The following is an 18,562-nucleotide window of genomic DNA, read 5'->3' on the forward strand; positions in this document are numbered from 1 at the left end:
AACTGCAACCCCTCTCCTCCACGACTACGCCTTGATATCCTATCCATGAAAATCACGAACAGGATTGGTGATAAAGCGCAGCCCTGGCGGAGGCCAACATTCACTGGAAACGAGTCCGACTTACTGCCGAGTATCCGGACACAACTCTCGCTTTGGGCGTACAGGGATTGGATGGCCCTCAAAAGTGACCCCCTCACCCCATACTCCCGTAGAACATCCCACAGTATCACCCAGGGGACCCGGTCATACGCCTTCTCCAGATCCACAAAACACATGTAGACTGGATGGGCGTACTCCCAGGCCCCCTCCAGGATCCTTGCGAGAGTGAAGAGTTGGTCCGTTGTTCCACGACCAGGACGGAATCCGCATTGTTCCTCTTCAATCAGAGGTTCGACTACCGGCCGAACCCTCCTTTCCAGTACCTTGGAGTAGACTTTACCAGGGAGGCTGAGAAGTGTGATAACCCTGTAGTTGGTACACACTCTCTGGTCCCCCTTTTTGAATAGGGGAACCACCACCCCGGTCTGCCAACCCCTAGGCACTGTCCCAGACTTCCACGCAATGTTGACGAGGCGTGTCAACCAAGACAGCCCCTCAACACTCAAAGCCTTCAGCATTTCTGGACGGATCTCATCAACCCCTGCGGCTTTGCCACTGTGGAGTTGTTTGACTACCTCAGTGACTTCCATCAGGGAAATTGACGATGATCCCCCATCAGCTTCCAGCTCTGCCTCTACCATAGAGGGCGTGTTAGTTGGATTCAGGAGTTCCTCAAAGTGCTCCTTCCACCGGCCGATAACCTTCTCAGTTGAAGTCAGCAGGGTCCCACCCTTGCTGTACACAGCTTGGATGGTTCCTTGCTTCCCCCTCCTGAGGTGCCGGATGGTTTTCCAGAAGCACCTTGGTGCCGACCGAAAGTCCTTCTCCATAGCTTCTCCGAACTTCTCCCACACCCGCTGCTTTGCCTCTGACACGGCAGAGGCTGCCGCCCTTCTAGTCCTTCGGTACCCTGCAACTGTTTCCGGAGTCCTCCTGGATAACATAACCCGGAAGGACTCCTTCTAAAGTCGGATGGCTTCCCCTTCCTGTGTCTAAGGCCCTGAAAACCAGTCTGTGCTCTTCTACTGGTCTACTGGTCAGGCTCATTTGGAAAAATGAGAACCAAACAAAGCAGAGATATTTAAATTAAAATGTGATGACAGTTTTGTGGTTTTTTACTTGTTTCAGGCCACAGCCAAGCAAATTTGATTAAACTCTTTGTTCCCCTCAAACTTTAACTTTGATTGATGCATATTAATTCCAAATATTTACCGTTATGGAGAAATACTGAATACTTGAAATCAGGTTTTCCCAGGTCTTTAAGGCTCTTTTGGATATTATTTCATGCAGGTTAATGCATGTGGCCTGGATAGGACCAGGAATTAATCAAAGCATTGGAACATTGAAGAATAAGTGAAAAAGAATACATACATAGTGTTGTCTGAATGCTCATTGCAGTCTCTCAAATTAATAACCAAAATTTAGTGAAAAAGCTTTTATTGAAACTACAAACACAAAAAAATAATTACAAGAAAAGGAACTTTATACATTCATATATATTTGATATATTTACTGCATCTCTCTCACCGTTTTTCTAATCACCATAGTTACAGGTTTACAAAATTCATGTAATGTAAAACCCCCATTAAGCACTGCAGCCCATTCATGAGATCTCAGCAGGAAACTACTCAGACAACTCATAAACTTACTGAAAAGGAAAACCTTTGGCAGTAGCACTGACTGTCAAATAACTTATTGCAAAGAATGATTGACAGCTGTTCTGCACCCACCCACCTTCCTACACAAACACAAACGTGACAATACTAAAGGCTCACGTTCTTCACATCGCATAGCACTGGCACAAACTGAAAATGACAATCAAGAAACACAAGATTCTAAGAATGCTGCATCTTAAAGGATCATCGTGGATTATCATGTGCATACATTTCTATCAAGAGTGAACATGAAGGTCTTTAACACCAGATAACCGAGGCTGGCCACTGATTGGTTGGGTGCGTTTGATTAAGTTCAGGGTTCCTGGAATTGCTTATTGAAATTTCTACATACTGCAAAAAGTAGTGACAGGGCACAGTAACACTTTCATAGTGTAATCTGACCTGTAAAGAAATGTAATACACCTTTTCTCTCTGGGCTCTAGCAGTAAGATGTGTAATTATTTGTAGACATTTTCACATTTAAAAAGAAGAACAAAAAGATCAAAATACAAAAGTTCAACAGAAGAACTGGATAAAAATGACAAGTGGGAAAAAAAAGCTTAAACTTGTTAATAGACATAGAATCTCATACATTTTTTACATTACTGTCACACACACACACACACACACAGAGAACAGGGCATGCAAACTTAAGAAAATTCAAGCATACTGTTGCTATTTATGTTGCCAGTCCGGTAAAACATTTATTTATTTTTTACACCTGCATGTAATTGGACCAATTGTTGGTTTGCAATTTACAGACATTTTGTTGACAGCCAGTTAGTGTAGTTTTGTAGCACGCTTTTAAATAAATGAAATAAAAAAAGGTACCCTTTGCTAGCGCGATTGTAGACGGTTTGGTGCCGACCTTGTTTACATCCTTGTTCCTGCTTTGTTGGTTCATGTTTCTTTGTGCATTACCACCACCAACTATCAAACTGGTATTTGTAGTTGGTCGACAGTCTAGAAAGTGTAGATTTCTGAAAGCACAATTATACGGTAATCCAAATGAATGAAGACATACTTCGTGTTCTCTGGTAAACCAATCAAATAGACAGTGTGTACCCCTGACCGATGCAGGATTTTTGAGGCCAATACAGATACTGATATTTAAAAGTTTAAAAACCCAATAATGATACATCAGTTCACTTAAATTAGTTTTTCATAAATTGGGACCACGAGGTGTACTGAGCAAGATACGGTTTAAAATATAGCTTTGGCATTTCTGTACCTCAATTTCTTGTCATAAATATTTGTCAATAACAATAGAATTGCAATGATCTAATATCCGAGTCATCCTTCTGGCTCACTGGCCAGTGAAGTAACTAGCTTGGTAGCTAGCTTCTGGTGCTGCTTATAATTCAGAATCCTCACTTTGCCGGTTTCTGGTGTGACCAAAGAGCAGAAATTAAATGAAACGTTACATACTGTATTGGATCATATAACGGCTGAGCAGCACATCTGGCAAATGTTGTGTGTCAAACCTAAGAGAGAACAATAAGTGCTTGACTTTGTTTTTCTTTTATGCCATGGCAATAATCTAAAGCTACTAGTTGTCTATAATATCAGTAGTTCACAGATCTAGTATTTGCCTTCAAAATCCTGCGTCTCTTCCCTTTAGTTCACCTACTTACAAACAAAAGCACACATTTCAAGTTGGAAGAAAAAATGATGGGTTTACGGAACCTGTTGAGAGCTGGAGGCAGCTGGAAGAGGAGCTGGCCACTTACCACACTGATATGATAGAGGGGACAGGAGGCCCCCAAAACACTTGACCTTACAGGTTGGTTGCTAAAGTACTTACAAAAATATTTTTTTACAAAACAAAACAATATCTTTCTTTGAGTGGATGTTGGGGGGTTTGAGACCAAGCTGTGGCTCTGAGGTTTCAGTAACATGTAACTCGTTCTGCCTTTCGTGATTGCTTTTATATGTTCAACAAGGTTTGATGGCAGTTTTGTCAGAAAATAATTAATTGGTTGTCCTGCATGATGCTGCTGTGACAGGTGCAGTTGAGTCAGCTGCTGCTGTGGTGGTCGTGGGCATTAGATGACTTTGTAGGTCAGGTAGTCGCGGAGCGGTGTAGGAATGGCTAGGGCCTCCACCTGCTGGGTGGTCGTCACCCGACGGAGAGACATCCTACACATGTGCTGCAGACTGGCAATGCTCCGAGGAGACTCCCAGAAGTGCACACTACCATCACGAGTCCTAGAAGAAGAAATAGGAATGACTGTTCATTTACATCACTGTACTGATGCATCATAACCACACAGTGAGTTCAGTGGAAACGTTCATATCACATCTAAAAAGAGCTAAGAATGCATCCAGCCTGCCCATGGTGACAGCAAGCTGAGATAAAGAGAGAACTGGTTTCCTTGGCTCCTTTATCATAAGGCAGAAGTCAAATATTGTGACGGAGATGATAATAGAACATGATCTGTGTGTTCAGTGTGGTGTGACTGTACATGTGCTAGCGCCTTACCCAGCAGCAAGGACACTTCCTTCAGCGGAGAAGGCACAGCAGAGGCCATTAGAGAGAGAAGCGATGGCCTGAGGAGCCCTTTCCTCTATGCTCCAAAAACGAACCAGCCTGAGCAGAAAAAACAAAAAGGACACTGCTGTCACAAAACTGCATGCAGAAACTGGACTGCCTTTTTATTTGTACTGTTAAAATAGACAACATTAAGTATCCAGCTGGTGATCATCAAACCAACTTCGTGTCAGTGTTTGACCAACAGAACAGTTTGCACTCCTCTACTTGTGGAGCAGGGGTGCCCCAAAGGTCGATCGCCATGAAAAAATAAAAAGGTCTGTTTTGGCCCAATCAGATGGAGCGTTTTTTGCAGGTTGCAAATGCGAGGCGCACCACGATTTGAAGACACACTGATCATCACCAAATGAGTGCTAAAGTTACGGGTTTCACTTATTTAACATCCTCTATTATCTGTCAAGTATCCTTGGTCTTTTGTCACCTGCAATGCTGTCCAGTCATATCGTCAGCGGCAGCAAAAAAATAAACATAAACCAGATTAAAACAGAGCTGCCAGATTGGCACTTCACTGCTCAAAACTAACAAATATAGCATATATGCACCCTCGCCTGTCCTGGAACTCCACTATAGCCTTCTCATGTTTTTTAGAAATGTAGTATTTAAAATCAGACTCCTGAATACATCTTTAACAAAAGTACAAAACACAAGCCATAGACATAACCATCACACAAGGAATCCTGTTCATAAACAAATAGACAAAAATACAGAGATTAGAGGAAAAGAGGAGACTAGTTTGTCTCGTCTGTTTGGGGCGGATAAACACAGACTGTAATGGTCCAGAGGTCAAATTAACACGTAGGACGTGAGGTGAACATTTGCTTCACTTTCTGTCCCAACACAACTTCATAGTTATGGCAGCGGTTTGAACAAAAATGGATTTTCCCCCCGGGAGGTGGTCAAAGAGAATTTGCCGCAGGGTCATTTAAATCAAAAGGGATTATTCCTTGCACAGCATGAAGGTGATCAGCACATTTATTGACATTGTGAGATTATAAATTAGATTGTAAACATTACAAGATTAATTTTCTAAGACTCTCGGCTTCACACATTTCTTAGCAATCAGTAGTCAACAAATCGTTCGATGGAGCATTCTTTCTATTCATTTGCAGCAGTTCATTACTTGTACCTACAATAAAAATTATTATGGACATATATGTGTTATCACTGAAATACTTAATTTTTTTGGGAGAGCTCAATTAGTTTATTGGTTCCTCCTGCCTCTCTTCTCAACATATTTTCTGCCAACACTGTGGCACTCGGCCAGGCAGCGATCAGAGTGATTAATAGCTACCTTGTGACAGTCATGTGACCCATCCAAACACACCAGCATACAGTAGCTCTTTTCTCTCTAGTCCCATTAAGACTCATGACTCCCTGCAAAATTTAAAAACAAACAGCAGCAAACATTGAAGCTTTTGCGCTGCACTATGCTGTTTACATATCAGCACACATAAGCATCAGAGAAATGCTTTAGTGTACTAACATCCACTCAAGAGGCAAACAGCTGAGCATATGGGTTTGTCAAGGCTCATACTGTAATCACCCCTTGTTCAGGACTTATAACATGTGTTAACACTTGTGTATCTACTGCTGAAACAACAGACACCATGAGACACACAATATCCCAGAACAGTAAAAATAAATACATTTGTTTTTATATGAGAATGTTTTTTCATGGTTTATACTAAAGGCAACATGTTAACAAATGTTTTAGTTGTTTCTAAAAGAAAGTAAGAAAGCAATGAAAACCCAACCCAGAGACTATCAAACCGAGTAAAAACACAAAAGTGGACACCGAGATACACGTTAATAAAAAGAGTCAAGTTATGAAATTAATTACAGCCACCTAAGGAATATAACTTCAGTGTCGTACCTGTCATCAGTAATGCTGGCAATGTGGCGACCGTCAGGGCAGAAGCTCACAGAGCGAACCCAGCGGTCATTTGCTCCTCCAGCAAAAATGGGTGATGGCGGAGGGAAGAGATGGCTGGAGAAAGATGAAAGCATGTCAGTACCACAGCAAAATGACTTTGTAACATTGCACAGGCTTACTTCAAAAGAGCAAACTAGCTCAAAATATGTATAAAAATAAACAATCGAGCATAAAAGGTTAACTCAAGGTTCAAGTTTTTCCAGGGCTTTCAACCGCATCTCAGGGTCCACACACACACACACACACACACACACACACACACACACACACACACACACACACACACACACACACACACACACACACACACACACACACACACACACACACACACACACACACACACACACACACACACACACACACACACACACTAAGTTAAGATTATTACATACAATAGTTTTTTACTTATTTTAATCATTGGCAAGTGGAAATATTGGGAATACACCCTAACCCTGTGCGGTAATGAATAATAAAGTATTGCAGTGCAGCAAAACCTCTCCATATTACGTGTTATTCTCTTACCCTAGTTCCAACAGGACGGTGGCCTTGTGGTGGTCCCATACGATGACCCGGGTGTCATAAGAGGCGGTGGCCAACAGCGCCCCATCTGGTGAAAACTCACAAGACACCACATCATTGTGGTGCCCCTCCAGCTTCTGGATCAAGGTGTATGTATCCATGTTCCATAGGAACACCTGCAATGTGAAGAGAGGATTGTTATAGCCAATGAAATGATTTGTACAGAGTATAAATGTGCTATTTTACACTATATACACATATATTAAAAATGTAATTAAGCAACAGGAATTCAAACCAGAATTAAACAGAGTTATACTCAAGTTATGCTCAGTGTCATTGTTATGCTTTGTAACCTTTAACCAGGCCCAACAAACAAAAGAGCACATGCTGCACAAGCAGCAAGGCTATGTCAAAATGCAACACTATACCTACACAATTATAATTAACATCTTTATATAATAGCTTTAAACTACAATGTCATCATCAGTTAAATGTATACATCTTTAAATACATTATTAAACATTCTAAATAAATACATCTATGACTTCAAAAAAAAAAAAAAAAAAGAGAAAATAAAACAAGTAGTAACTTAAGGTAACATAAAGTTACTCCACTGGTTTCCACTTTCAGAGTTTTAGTTCACTGTGTTTACAATAGGCTCGCACCTCCGGCAGAAGCCTACGAAGAGAGACAGATACTGCAAGAGAAAAGAATATTTTATGGCCAAAGGGTTGATACCTCTGGCAAAATACACATATGCATATGCATACACACACACACACACACACACACACACACACACACACACGTAGAAATATTCATCTGTAGAAGCCTATTGCTTTTAGTTAGTGATGGTCAACATTTTTAGTATTAATATCTCTACTCCAGTTATACAATTTATGCACCATGTCACTGATTGTTAAAAAATCTAAATGTTTTAAAGTGTTGCAAACACTGCTTGTGTGCAAATGCAGTTAATAATGTACATCAAACTCAGTCACATGCAGACTAATGGTAACATTTGTTGAGCTGGTTTCCTCTTCTCTCTACTAGCTAGATTCTCTGTTGGATTTCTAAGCTTGTCTTTCATCACAAGTGTGCTGATGGAGAAATGCAGATTCAACACAGTAATATATCATTTATTGCCATTCCACTATTGCTGCCAACATCATAAATACTCAAATGCTTTTTATGAAAGCAGAAAAAGCCACAGAAGAACTGCAGATAGAAAGGTTACCACACAACTGGCCAATTTGTCGACTATTTTTCTCAATAACAGGTTTGTTCTTGTACAAGTTCTAAGATAGCTTATATTTGAAGGATACAAGTAATATGTAGACGCACAACTAATACTTCTATTTGAAAGCTAAACTCATCTGAAACCTGCACAATAACTCCATTAGGAAAAAGGGGTTGGTGTAACATTTGCAAAGCATTGGAAGCCGCTGGCTAACACCGACAGTAGAAGGGGGGGGGGGCTGGTTAAACTGTTGTGCATTGTTTTCTATGACTTGCCATTAGCAGCACTACAATACTACACTCTATGCTACTAGGGAAACATTTACACTGATGGTAACAGAAATCCTAGTAACAAAAGAGAAGCTAGTGTGTGCAGACAGTGGAGCTATTTAGGATGGGGAAGGAGAGGTTAGGTGGGGGTGGAGGGGCATAGACGGAGTATTTAATAACTGACTTTAAACTGAAATTAAAATAAATAGAGGAACTGCAACAGCAGAGGTAGACAGACACGGAGCAGCACCTACGTACAGAGTAGTGCCCCTGGCCTTTGGGCATTGCGCACTGTGCATCCCCGGTTTACACCGGCTGCTCAAAATGTCAGCGCGGCGCTCCCTTCAAAACCAATCACACACTGAGCTCTGCCACCACCTGTGACAGGGAGAGCAAGACACATACTGTAGGGACACACACAAGCTAAAACTCTACCACCATGTCTACCATTACAACCATGTTCAGATAGATCTAGAGCTGCAACATTGTAGATAAGGCGAACTATTGGTGGCTAGTCTATGGAATCAATATCCAGAAATGTCTGCAGAAACACGGAAAGTAAATTTAACATGCAATCAAAAGGAAATATTTTTCTTATCTCACCTTAAATCATATGCAAGCTTTACAATCAGGTCAGAATTGTTTCCAAAACTGCTAAAACAGTATTTTTTTAAGATTCCCCGTCTGTAATGATTTAAAGATTTCATTTGGTCTGCCCCATTTCAGCATAAATACTTCTCGGACGTATCTGAACTATATGATGAACCAAGTTTACTTTAGCTAGTGAAACAGTGGTCTGCTCTGCATGCACACTTTAGAACACCAAAAGCAAGTTTTTTTTCATTGCAAACAAAATAAAACAGAATCTAGATGCAGTTGGCACAACTTCTCATGACACCGAGCACAGTGTGTTCTAAGGTAGAAGAGGATGGGCAGGGCAGATGGGAAGTGTTTTCATTTGTAAGTTGATTGAGCATAACTGGTCACAAGCAATTGAACAAAGATTATCTAGCCATCCTATCAAAATAAGTAAAAAGGAACTTGTATACATACTGCTTTGCCGGCGCCAACTGAGCACAGGATGGAGGAGTCAGGGGAGAAGGCGCTGCAGTACACCCAGTTCTGATGCCCCCGCAGAACCTTCACCATGTTACCTACAAGACACAAACAACATTATCTCAGGCAGCTGTCACCACACATTATGAGCCATCCTTTATTTAGGATTTTCTTTAGGCGTGTTTACCATTATTTGACACCAGAGGGTACAGAGTAGAGGCAGACAGAAAACATGGGCGAGAGAGGGGAGGCAGGAGATGAACAAAGTTCCCGGGCCGGAATGGAGCCAGTGACACAGGCACTATGTGTTGTGTATTTAAATTATGTAACTATCAGGATGGCCACATAATGAGTCAGTTATTTTTGATTTATTACATTTCCAACAATAAATGTGAGCAATGTACCCTTCTTGTGGTCTGTACTACAAAGGATAAGGCTGAACTAATTAGCTATTTTCCCTTTTGCTAACAATTTCCATGAAAAGACCCAAACCAACAATGTGTTAGTCTCTCTAAACTTTATATAGTTTCATGTTTAAAAAAGGAATTTCCGAAAACAGCTGGTTACTGTCATTTTTAACATATAGAGGACATGGTGCATTTGTTGGGGACCGTTTTCAGCTGCAGATTTATACCCATTACCCAATACTTAGTAAGATTTAATTATTGGTTTATTTTGGTCTTTCATAGGATTTGTTGACAATAAGAAAACATAGGATGGGTGGTATTCCCTGTCAACAGCGTGCTCCGAGTTGAAGAAACAAGCGGTCACACAGTTCTACTTCCCCTGTGAAGTGAAAGAAAGAAGAGAATCATACCATCGTCTTTGAGGTCCCACACACGGAGGGTCTTATCTCTGGATGCAGAGACCAGCATGAGACTGCCATCAGGAGCAAAGGTCAAGTCTCGCACGACATCAGTGTGATCCATCAGATTCAGCAAGAGTTTTCCTGCAACAAGCAATCAAATCAAACATAGGATTAATGAAAAACTCATCTATCTATCTATCTATCTATAGAATGTTTACAGGCACAGCAAGAACTCCATTCCTGTTCCAATGCAGACCTGCAGGCCATAGAAACATTTACCCACATTCAAACTGAAGTTCAAATTTAAAAGAAAGAGTGACAGTCTTAGTGTAGAGATGACACAACTAAAACTTTTTACTCAGAATACCGCTATTTGAGTAGTGCTGAATTGCCTTTAATTGTCTCTGTAATCCACACCTTTTTAAAAAGAATTATCCATTTTGTTTTCAAAAAAGGTAGAACTGTTTTTGGGGACATTCTTGGAGAAAGTAGGAATGTGAAGAATGTGGGCTATAAAATCACTATAGAAAGGGGGCAGGACTTTTGGTTTTAGAAAACAACAAAAAGTTGAGGATGCAGACGTTTGTTAACTTTGGAAACAAGCTTTTAACTACTTTCAGACTGTCCAAACAAGACACCCTTTGGAGTATGTATCCCCCTTTGGCCTTGTAGACTTGATATAATGTTTTAACTTAGTTTGTTCTGACAAAACCTTTCATATCACGGTTAGTTCATAGCATACAATCACTTTGAAAATAGGAAATGCAATGGAGCAGTATGCAGTGTAGATACATGACTGTAAAGAAGACAAGAAGTGTAGTTGTATTTCCATCTTTAAACGGGTCGTGCGCATTAGATCTTTTTCCAAATCTAATTCACTAATTTATTTCCTCATCTGATTACCAACCTATGAAGCTGAAGAACAAAACTAGTTCTAAATAACAAAAATGTGGTCTCACCAGTGTATACATCCCAGATCTTGATGCGACCGTTGTTGAGGCCTGTTGCCAGTAGCAGCTGGTCCTGACCAAACTTGAAGCGGTGCCACTCGATGTTAACACAGCGGCTCTGCTTCTCTGGAACGGATGAGCCGAAGGCCAAGCCCCAGACAATGTCACCGCAGTCGATGGTATGTTCTCGGGGCTCGTCGGCCGTCGGGATTACCTGGCCTCCGTCGCTGTTCTGACGGGACAAGCGGCGGGGGCTCAAGGCATTGGTGGCCTCTCCGCCATGCCCGGTTGAACTACAGCAACAGAGAATGGAAAAGGATAGAGAGAGGGAGAGAGATATATAGATATATATATATATATATATATATATATATATATATATATATATATATATATATATATATATATATATATATATATATATATATATATATATATATATATATATATATATATATATATATATATATATATATATATTTTTTTTTTTTTTTTTTTTTTTTTAAAGAGGTCAACAAGAGACAGCCCAGGTGAGCTGTTGAGCCACACCGACACTGTACAAGTGTTTCCCCCTGCACTGAATTACATTTCTATAACTTCTAGTCAATGAGTAGATGCAGGCATCCTTCTGCACAGTGATACGGTAGAAAAAAATAGTTCCTACATAAAACTGATCACAACAAGGTCTGTGAATTATGTTGAGTAACTGGGTTATTATTTCTAGAAAAAGACATTGCTGTCGATTTTTTCAAATGTATTTTTTTGGCACTTTGACCACCATAAGCAAAGCACCATCTAGTTTCATTGTATTCAAGCGAAGGCTTTTCTACGGCCAATATCTCCAACAAATCGGCAACTCACGCCAAAACTATCTAGATTGATAAATAGTACTACAAGTAAGAAGGAAAATATGTATTTTAGATTTTGGGGTGAACTGTCCCTTTAACATGGCTGAAAGCAATCAGTGGAAGAGGGCATATATGATATGTGAAAGTACAAACAGGAACACAGGAGTGAAAATAAACAAATCACAGAGATTCAGGTAGAATCCACTAAAGTATTGAGAGATAAAAACAGAAACGGAGCTTTCCATCTAGTCTCAGACAGACACACATTGTGAGGCTATCCACTGCTGCGAGGCTGTAGTGAAAACAAAAAGTCATCACAGTCAGGCTTGGCTTGATGTATAAAGCAGACCGACCCAGGCACATTGAAATTATGTTTTGCACTTGTTCTATAGATAGTGTGGCTCTGATAGTCAAAATGCCCTATTGAGTGGAAAAAGAGCCTGTTAAGCAGAAAGGGAGCTGATAATACAATCCACATGTCCTGGCACTGAGGAGCAACTCTTTGTGTACATTCTGCTTTCTGTGTTGGACAGGGAGGGAAACTGAGGACCAGTAAACTGCTAGTCTCTTTGTGACTTAATCATTAAGTGAGCACATTGTATCATGCCTTGATTTCATACAGTGTAACTAATGAGTTGACCATTCTGACCACTAAGTAAAAACAGCACAGTAGAAACATTCTCCAGCTGCTAATGTGTTGTGCTTCTCCCAAACTTTCCAAATATTTTCCTATCCAGACAAACTGTAAAATATGCAAACCTTAAAGTATGCTAGACCAAAGTGTGGGAAAATAATTTGTGGCTGCCCACTACAACAGGTCAACAAGTTGCATATTACTAATGACACCAAAGTTCAGCTTCTTGTTAATCTCAGGGGAAATTGATAGAATACTAAATTGCAGTGATTTACCTAATTGCAGATAAGTGTACTTGAGTTTGAGAAAAGTCCAAAAGCAGGATGGCTAATGTCCTTAATGATGTTATGAATATTTTTTGCAGCAGGTGTTGTTAATGTCCTGGTGCCAATGACATTAGCTGCCATCTTTACAGTCCCATAAAATAAGTACTATAAAATACTAAAACCCTAAAACGGTCACAACCTAAAGAGGATTCCTACACACTTTATAATTGAAGGGATGGTAAAAAAATCCTAAATATGTAGGTTAATGTTTTATTAATCATGGTTACTACATGAAAGTAATGGTAGTAACTAAGTGAATTGCAGTTTAAAATTATACTTACAAGTACTTCAGACATTTTGCCCAGGGAATGAGCCTGACTATGCGATGCCCCTGAGACCAGGCAAAGTAGGAACCATTGGGTGCAAAGGCTACTGTCCAAGTCTCCCGCCCAGACTTCTGGTCGAAGGGAGCAACAGGCACCAGGAGTTCACCGATGAACTTTGCCTTACCTGGAAAAACAACACTGTTGTGTCAGATACACTCATCAACAGAATTGCAATCATCCCAAAGTAACCTCTTCACTCATAAGCATGAGTGGGCTAGTCAGTGATGCAGGTATCTGATTGGCCAACGGTGCTAAACAAACCATTGGCACAAAGACAGCTGATGGGGAACTGAAGAAGAGAAATATGTAAAATGCTCTATAATGAAACAATATAAAAAGCAATTAATCAAATGCATGTGGATTTTATAAAGACACTGTCCACTATCTAAACTGTCCCGTTATATAGCCTTATGGTGTTAACGTGTGTGCACGCACATAGCCTACGTGTGGCAACATCATAAAATCACTCACTAACGTGAGGGCATGGGGGAGGGACGGGTCTGAGCATACGTTTCAGGCAGAGACCAGCGAGAAGAAATCCATTTTCAACAAATAACGTGTTTAAAAAAAAAAAAAAAGCTTCAACAGTACAAACACAACCAGCTGTAGTAACGTAATATATTATAAATGTTTATTAAACCAAGCAATGCACACTCGGTAACCGAGAAGTTGCATAACGTTACAATTTAAGAGGCATGAAGTGAGCTAAACAGAGAGCTAGCTGTAATGCTAGCCCGAGACTGCAAATCACGCAAAGCACAAGACCATTGTACACAACGTAAATTGATTTAAATAGCAGTGTAGCTACTGAGCTGTCACAATAGGTAAACAATGCTCACTACCACCCACCCCGGTGTACTGCAGTGAAAGACCATTTAAGATAGCTGGTACATTATACAGTACTAATAAATGTTAGTCTAAATTGGTTTTATTTGTCAGGTTTCAACGGACCGTTGAGAAAAACGTGTAACGTTAGCATGTCTACTTACCTATATCATTTTCGTTTACAGAATCTGGGAAGCTTGCCATCTAAATAAGGGCACAGACCGAAGAGAAAAGCCACGCACGGACTGTAAAACGAAGATATCTCGAGGAAATTAGCAATATGTGAGGAATAAGACGGCGGCTTTTCCTCTTCCGATGTCTACAAAAGTCGGTTGAATCCCTCCGCCAAGCGTAACTTCCCTGCTTACAAATACAGTCGTCGTTCGGCCTGTGTAAACGTCTTGTTTTCTTTTACTTTCTCGACCATACGCTTTATTTCACTGTTCAAATTCTATGTTGCTGCTCGGGTAAAAACAACTGTTAAACAGGTAATTACAGCCTTTGCTTTTGTAGACTTCAGTGCGATGCCTGGTAGTACAATGGCTTCTGACCATCATGGGCTGGCAGCAAGCTATTTTCATCTAGGGGAGTGACGTAGAACTGTGGGAGGGTTTACGTTACACGTCAGCACAGTTGCCATGGTAATACTATTAACACCGCCCTCTGTTGTCTATTTTTCTTCTTCTCCCTCTGGCATCAAACAACATATTGCACATTACTGCCACCAACTGGTACACAATATGGATTTTTATTTTAAGCATTTTTGTGTGGGTATGTAGAAGTCATTTATATTTATATATGTTTTATACACTGTCTATACACTAAATCATTCCATATTATAAAATGTCTTCTTTTTTTATGCCAACACATTATCAAACATTTAAGATATGCGTCACTGTAAATGTAATTATTATAAATAAAAACAAAAATGCATTCAAATATAAAAATACATTTGAATAAAACTTACACAATCTAAACTATAATATAACAGCTTATTTATTAACTATGATTTATGTTGAAGTCTGTGTTTTGCGTTTCCCCTTATTGTATATTGAAAAACAAGATAAAACCAAACGGAACAAATACAGTAGTGCATTTTTTTTAAATTTACAACAGTAGGAATGTAAACAAACACAATCAACGGTGAATTATCTGGGCACTGGTCGGCATCTTTCACATAACAAATTCGACATCAGGGAAACATTGTCCATCAACTTTGAGGTTTGAGCACCAAGCATCAATGATGTGAAGATAGTGGAAAGGGATTCAGTGGGGTATCTCAACCCACAGTCCGCTTCACTTACAACTGTATGATGTGCCATATATTTGATGCATCAGATGACATTTTTGCCGACAGCTGTTCCTGTTCCTCAAAAGCTGAGACCCCTCCTCTCAGCTGGAGTTATAGAGAGCATTGATGCTTCTCCCTGTGAGCGGCTACAAGTGGCAGGCTTGCAGCTGAATTAAAAGAAGCAGCATAACTAGGGGCTGGTCCAAGGCAAGCCTGAGCCAGCCCTAACTATAAGCTTTATCAAAAAGGAAAGTCTTTAGCCTGCTCTTAAATGTGGAGAGGGTGTCTGCCTCCCGAACACAAACTGGAAGCTGGTTCCACAGGAGAGGAGCTTGATAGCTGAAGGTTCTGGCTCCATTGTACTTTTAGAGACTTTAGGAACTACACGTAACCCTGCATTCTGGGAGCACAATGCTCTAGCTGGGTTATAAGGTACTATGAGATCTTTAAAATAAGCTGGAGCCTGGCCATTAATGGATTTGTAGGTCAGGAGTAGGGGGGAGTGGGGTAAGATGATTACATTTTTACTTAAATTGCCCTCAAGGCAAGGGAAAATTATATTGAGTTCAATGAAAAACATCTACCCATATTTCAGGGTGTCTACAATCAGATTCAATTATAATAATGCATCTTTGTATCAATCAACTTGCCCCAGCACAGGGGTAAGATGAGCCAAGTCCGAGGCTAAGTTGAACCATCTTGGGGTAAATTAAACATCTGACTTTTAAATTTAAACCTGATCATAATTTTTTTTAAATAGTCTCTTTTAAAATAGTAATTTAATTTTTAGAAATGTTCCTCTTCCAAATAGCCTTATTTCCTTTCCAAATAAAGTTAAATTTTTAGAAGATTTTATTGTTTGCTATTGTTTGAAACATTTCTGTTAAATTAAGCAAAAGGACAGCCAGCCTAGTTTTGAGAAGCAAAGAAAAATTGTAACCAAATTATTTAAATGAAGGAGTTCAAATCTACTGGCATCAATTTTTGTAGCCTATAATAAAATGAAATAAGAAAACATAAGTTATTTCCTCCAGTAGTTTCTTTTGTAATTATACATTTTGTTAAACACTTCACAGTTTTAAGCTTGTGAGAGCATCAGTTAGAGCTTTTAAGAACACTGCACAATGAAAAAGGACCATTCAATTTTCCACTGTCAAGGTTGCATGGACATATGAGTTGTTGCTCTCTCCTCACAGTTCCTCTAACCTTCTGGGGTTGAGGTAGCTCTTTCAGCACATCACTGTGAGGAAAACATCCCTCATTTGTAAAAAAAAAAACAAATTTGTAAATTTGTAAAAATCGCTTATTTTAAATTTTATTTGTTCTTAATGGAGGGAGGGGGGGGGGGTGGGTGTGTAATGTTAATAAATATATAATGTATAATGTCTTTTAATCTACTGGATGCCTACATTTCCCTCGGGATGAATAAAGTATCTATCTATCTATCTATCATCACTTTCCTTGAAAGGTGGTCGAATGCACACCCTACCTGCTAAACCCTTCTCTTTCCATTTGTTAGGGACAGGGATGTTGTTTCTTTCTCCCAATTATAATGCCAGCTCACAGCATTTCTTTGGCGTAAGGCCATGGAACTGCTCAGCTAGCTTTTTGATGTGGTCTGCAAGATCCTTCTCTACCTCCTCTGTGAAGACCCTCTTTGCTTCTGCTGTTCCTGTGAACCCAACAGTGTTTACTCCCTTGACCTTCTTTGTTATGAACCTCCACAGAGTTGACCTGTCAATATTTCTGCCTTTTGCCACTGATCAGATGGATTTTCCACCCTTGACATTGCTGGCTGCTCTCTCCATCTCTTCAAGGGGTGTTGAGCCCCAGTTGGTTTTCCTCTTGTAGATTCTTGGCATGATAGCTTTTTGAATTTTTTTTAACTTTTGATAGACCTAACCAGCTATGAAATCTACAGTGAAATACAATGTAATGCATCAGAGACATAATTTAGCTTCAGTACATTGTGAACACAGAATTTGGCTCACTTTGCCCCATAGCCACCATTTTGGGAAAAACTGCCTAGTCTAACCATTCAGGCTAATCTTTAGCCTAATGATTCACATGGTTGTATACGTTGGCAAATCACCTATCATCATCTATATAATTTTTTTTTTTTTAGCTCTGGATGCATTTGCTTTGACATAACGATCATTATAGCTGACATGCAAAAAATATTTTTTTGTGTAAAAATGTGCTTCTCTCCGTCACAGCCAGATAAAAATGAAAAGTGCTTCCTGAATTTATGGATACATGACCACAAATGTGTACAGTTGCCTAGCAACTAAGGGTGGGTCAGTATACCCGCTAGTTCATCTTACCCAACTCTCCCCTAATATGATCTTGTTTCCTAGTTCTTGTCAATACACGTGCTGCAGCATTCTGGATCAACTGAAGAGTCTCAAGGGGCAACCTGATAATAATGAGTTGCAGTAATCCAGCCTTGAAGTAACAAATGCGTGGACTAGTTTTTCTGCATCGTTTTGAGACACATTGTGCCTTATTTTTGCAATGTTACGTAGATGAAAGAACGCAGTAGCGAGTAATTTGTGGGAGTTAAAGGACATATCCTGATCAAAGATAATGCCGAAAGTCTACACAAATTTAGACTCCTACAAAAAGAATCCCTCTCAATCATCACTTAGGCCAGGGGTCGGTCTACGTGAGCGCCGCCTTTCCCTGCAGGTGGCTAATGTTGAGTTTCTGACCCCCGCTTAACTTGGTATGCTAACCATGGATAAAACGAAAAAAAGAGTTTAATTCTGCGTGGACAAATACATTTGCTTTTACTGCCAGCGATGCTAGCTTAGCTGTATGCTTGATATGTGGCGAGAAATTAGCAAACAACAAAAAATGTAATGTCGAAAGACATTTCAAGAAAAACACAGCAAAGTACCGAGCTGGAGATGCACGAAAAAGAGCAAAGCAATCATTCATACCGCTAAAAGGCCGAACATGATAAAAGCCAAATAAATAAACACCACCACCATGGGGATGAATATGGGGAGAACTCAAATAGGCCGGCATAGTTCTGTGTTCAAGGTAAACACAGCAATATGATCTCAACAGTTTCCTTTATTGTCATTCTGTAATTTCATAAAAGCAATAAATATAGTAACTATATATATAAAACTTGTAAGCTGTTTTATTAAATGTGTTTTGCGGCTCCAGACAAATATTATTTGGTGGAAGAGATGTAAAATGGCTCTTCTGATAGTAAAGATTG

The 18,562-nt window shown here is 39.9% G+C and overlaps 1 protein-coding gene across 2 annotated transcripts; it reads right to left on the bottom strand.

Moving 5' to 3' along the window:
* Positions 1–1,519: 1,519 nt before the first annotated feature.
* On the bottom strand, positions 1,520–14,616 carry wsb1 (WD repeat and SOCS box containing 1). 2 transcript variants are annotated; one of them, XM_029445991.1, is made up of 10 exons: positions 14,207–14,616; positions 13,173–13,341; positions 11,093–11,376; positions 10,143–10,274; positions 9,323–9,423; positions 7,413–7,457; positions 6,764–6,936; positions 6,179–6,292; positions 4,237–4,344; positions 1,520–3,962 (listed from the first exon to the last, which is right to left on the bottom strand). In XM_029445991.1, the coding sequence occupies exons 1-10, from the start codon at positions 14,244–14,246 to the stop codon at positions 3,800–3,802; spliced, it is 1,329 nt and encodes a 442-aa protein (XP_029301851.1). In that variant the 5' UTR covers positions 14,247–14,616; the 3' UTR covers positions 1,520–3,799. The 2 variants fall into 2 exon arrangements, with proteins under 2 accessions (XP_029301851.1, XP_029301852.1); XM_029445992.1 differs by lacking the exon at positions 7,413–7,457.
* Positions 14,617–18,562: the final 3,946 nt, after the last annotated feature.

This window comes from Cottoperca gobio, chromosome 13 (genome assembly GCF_900634415.1).
Source record: "Cottoperca gobio chromosome 13, fCotGob3.1, whole genome shotgun sequence".
Lineage (NCBI taxonomy): Eukaryota > Metazoa > Chordata > Actinopteri > Perciformes > Bovichtidae > Cottoperca > Cottoperca gobio.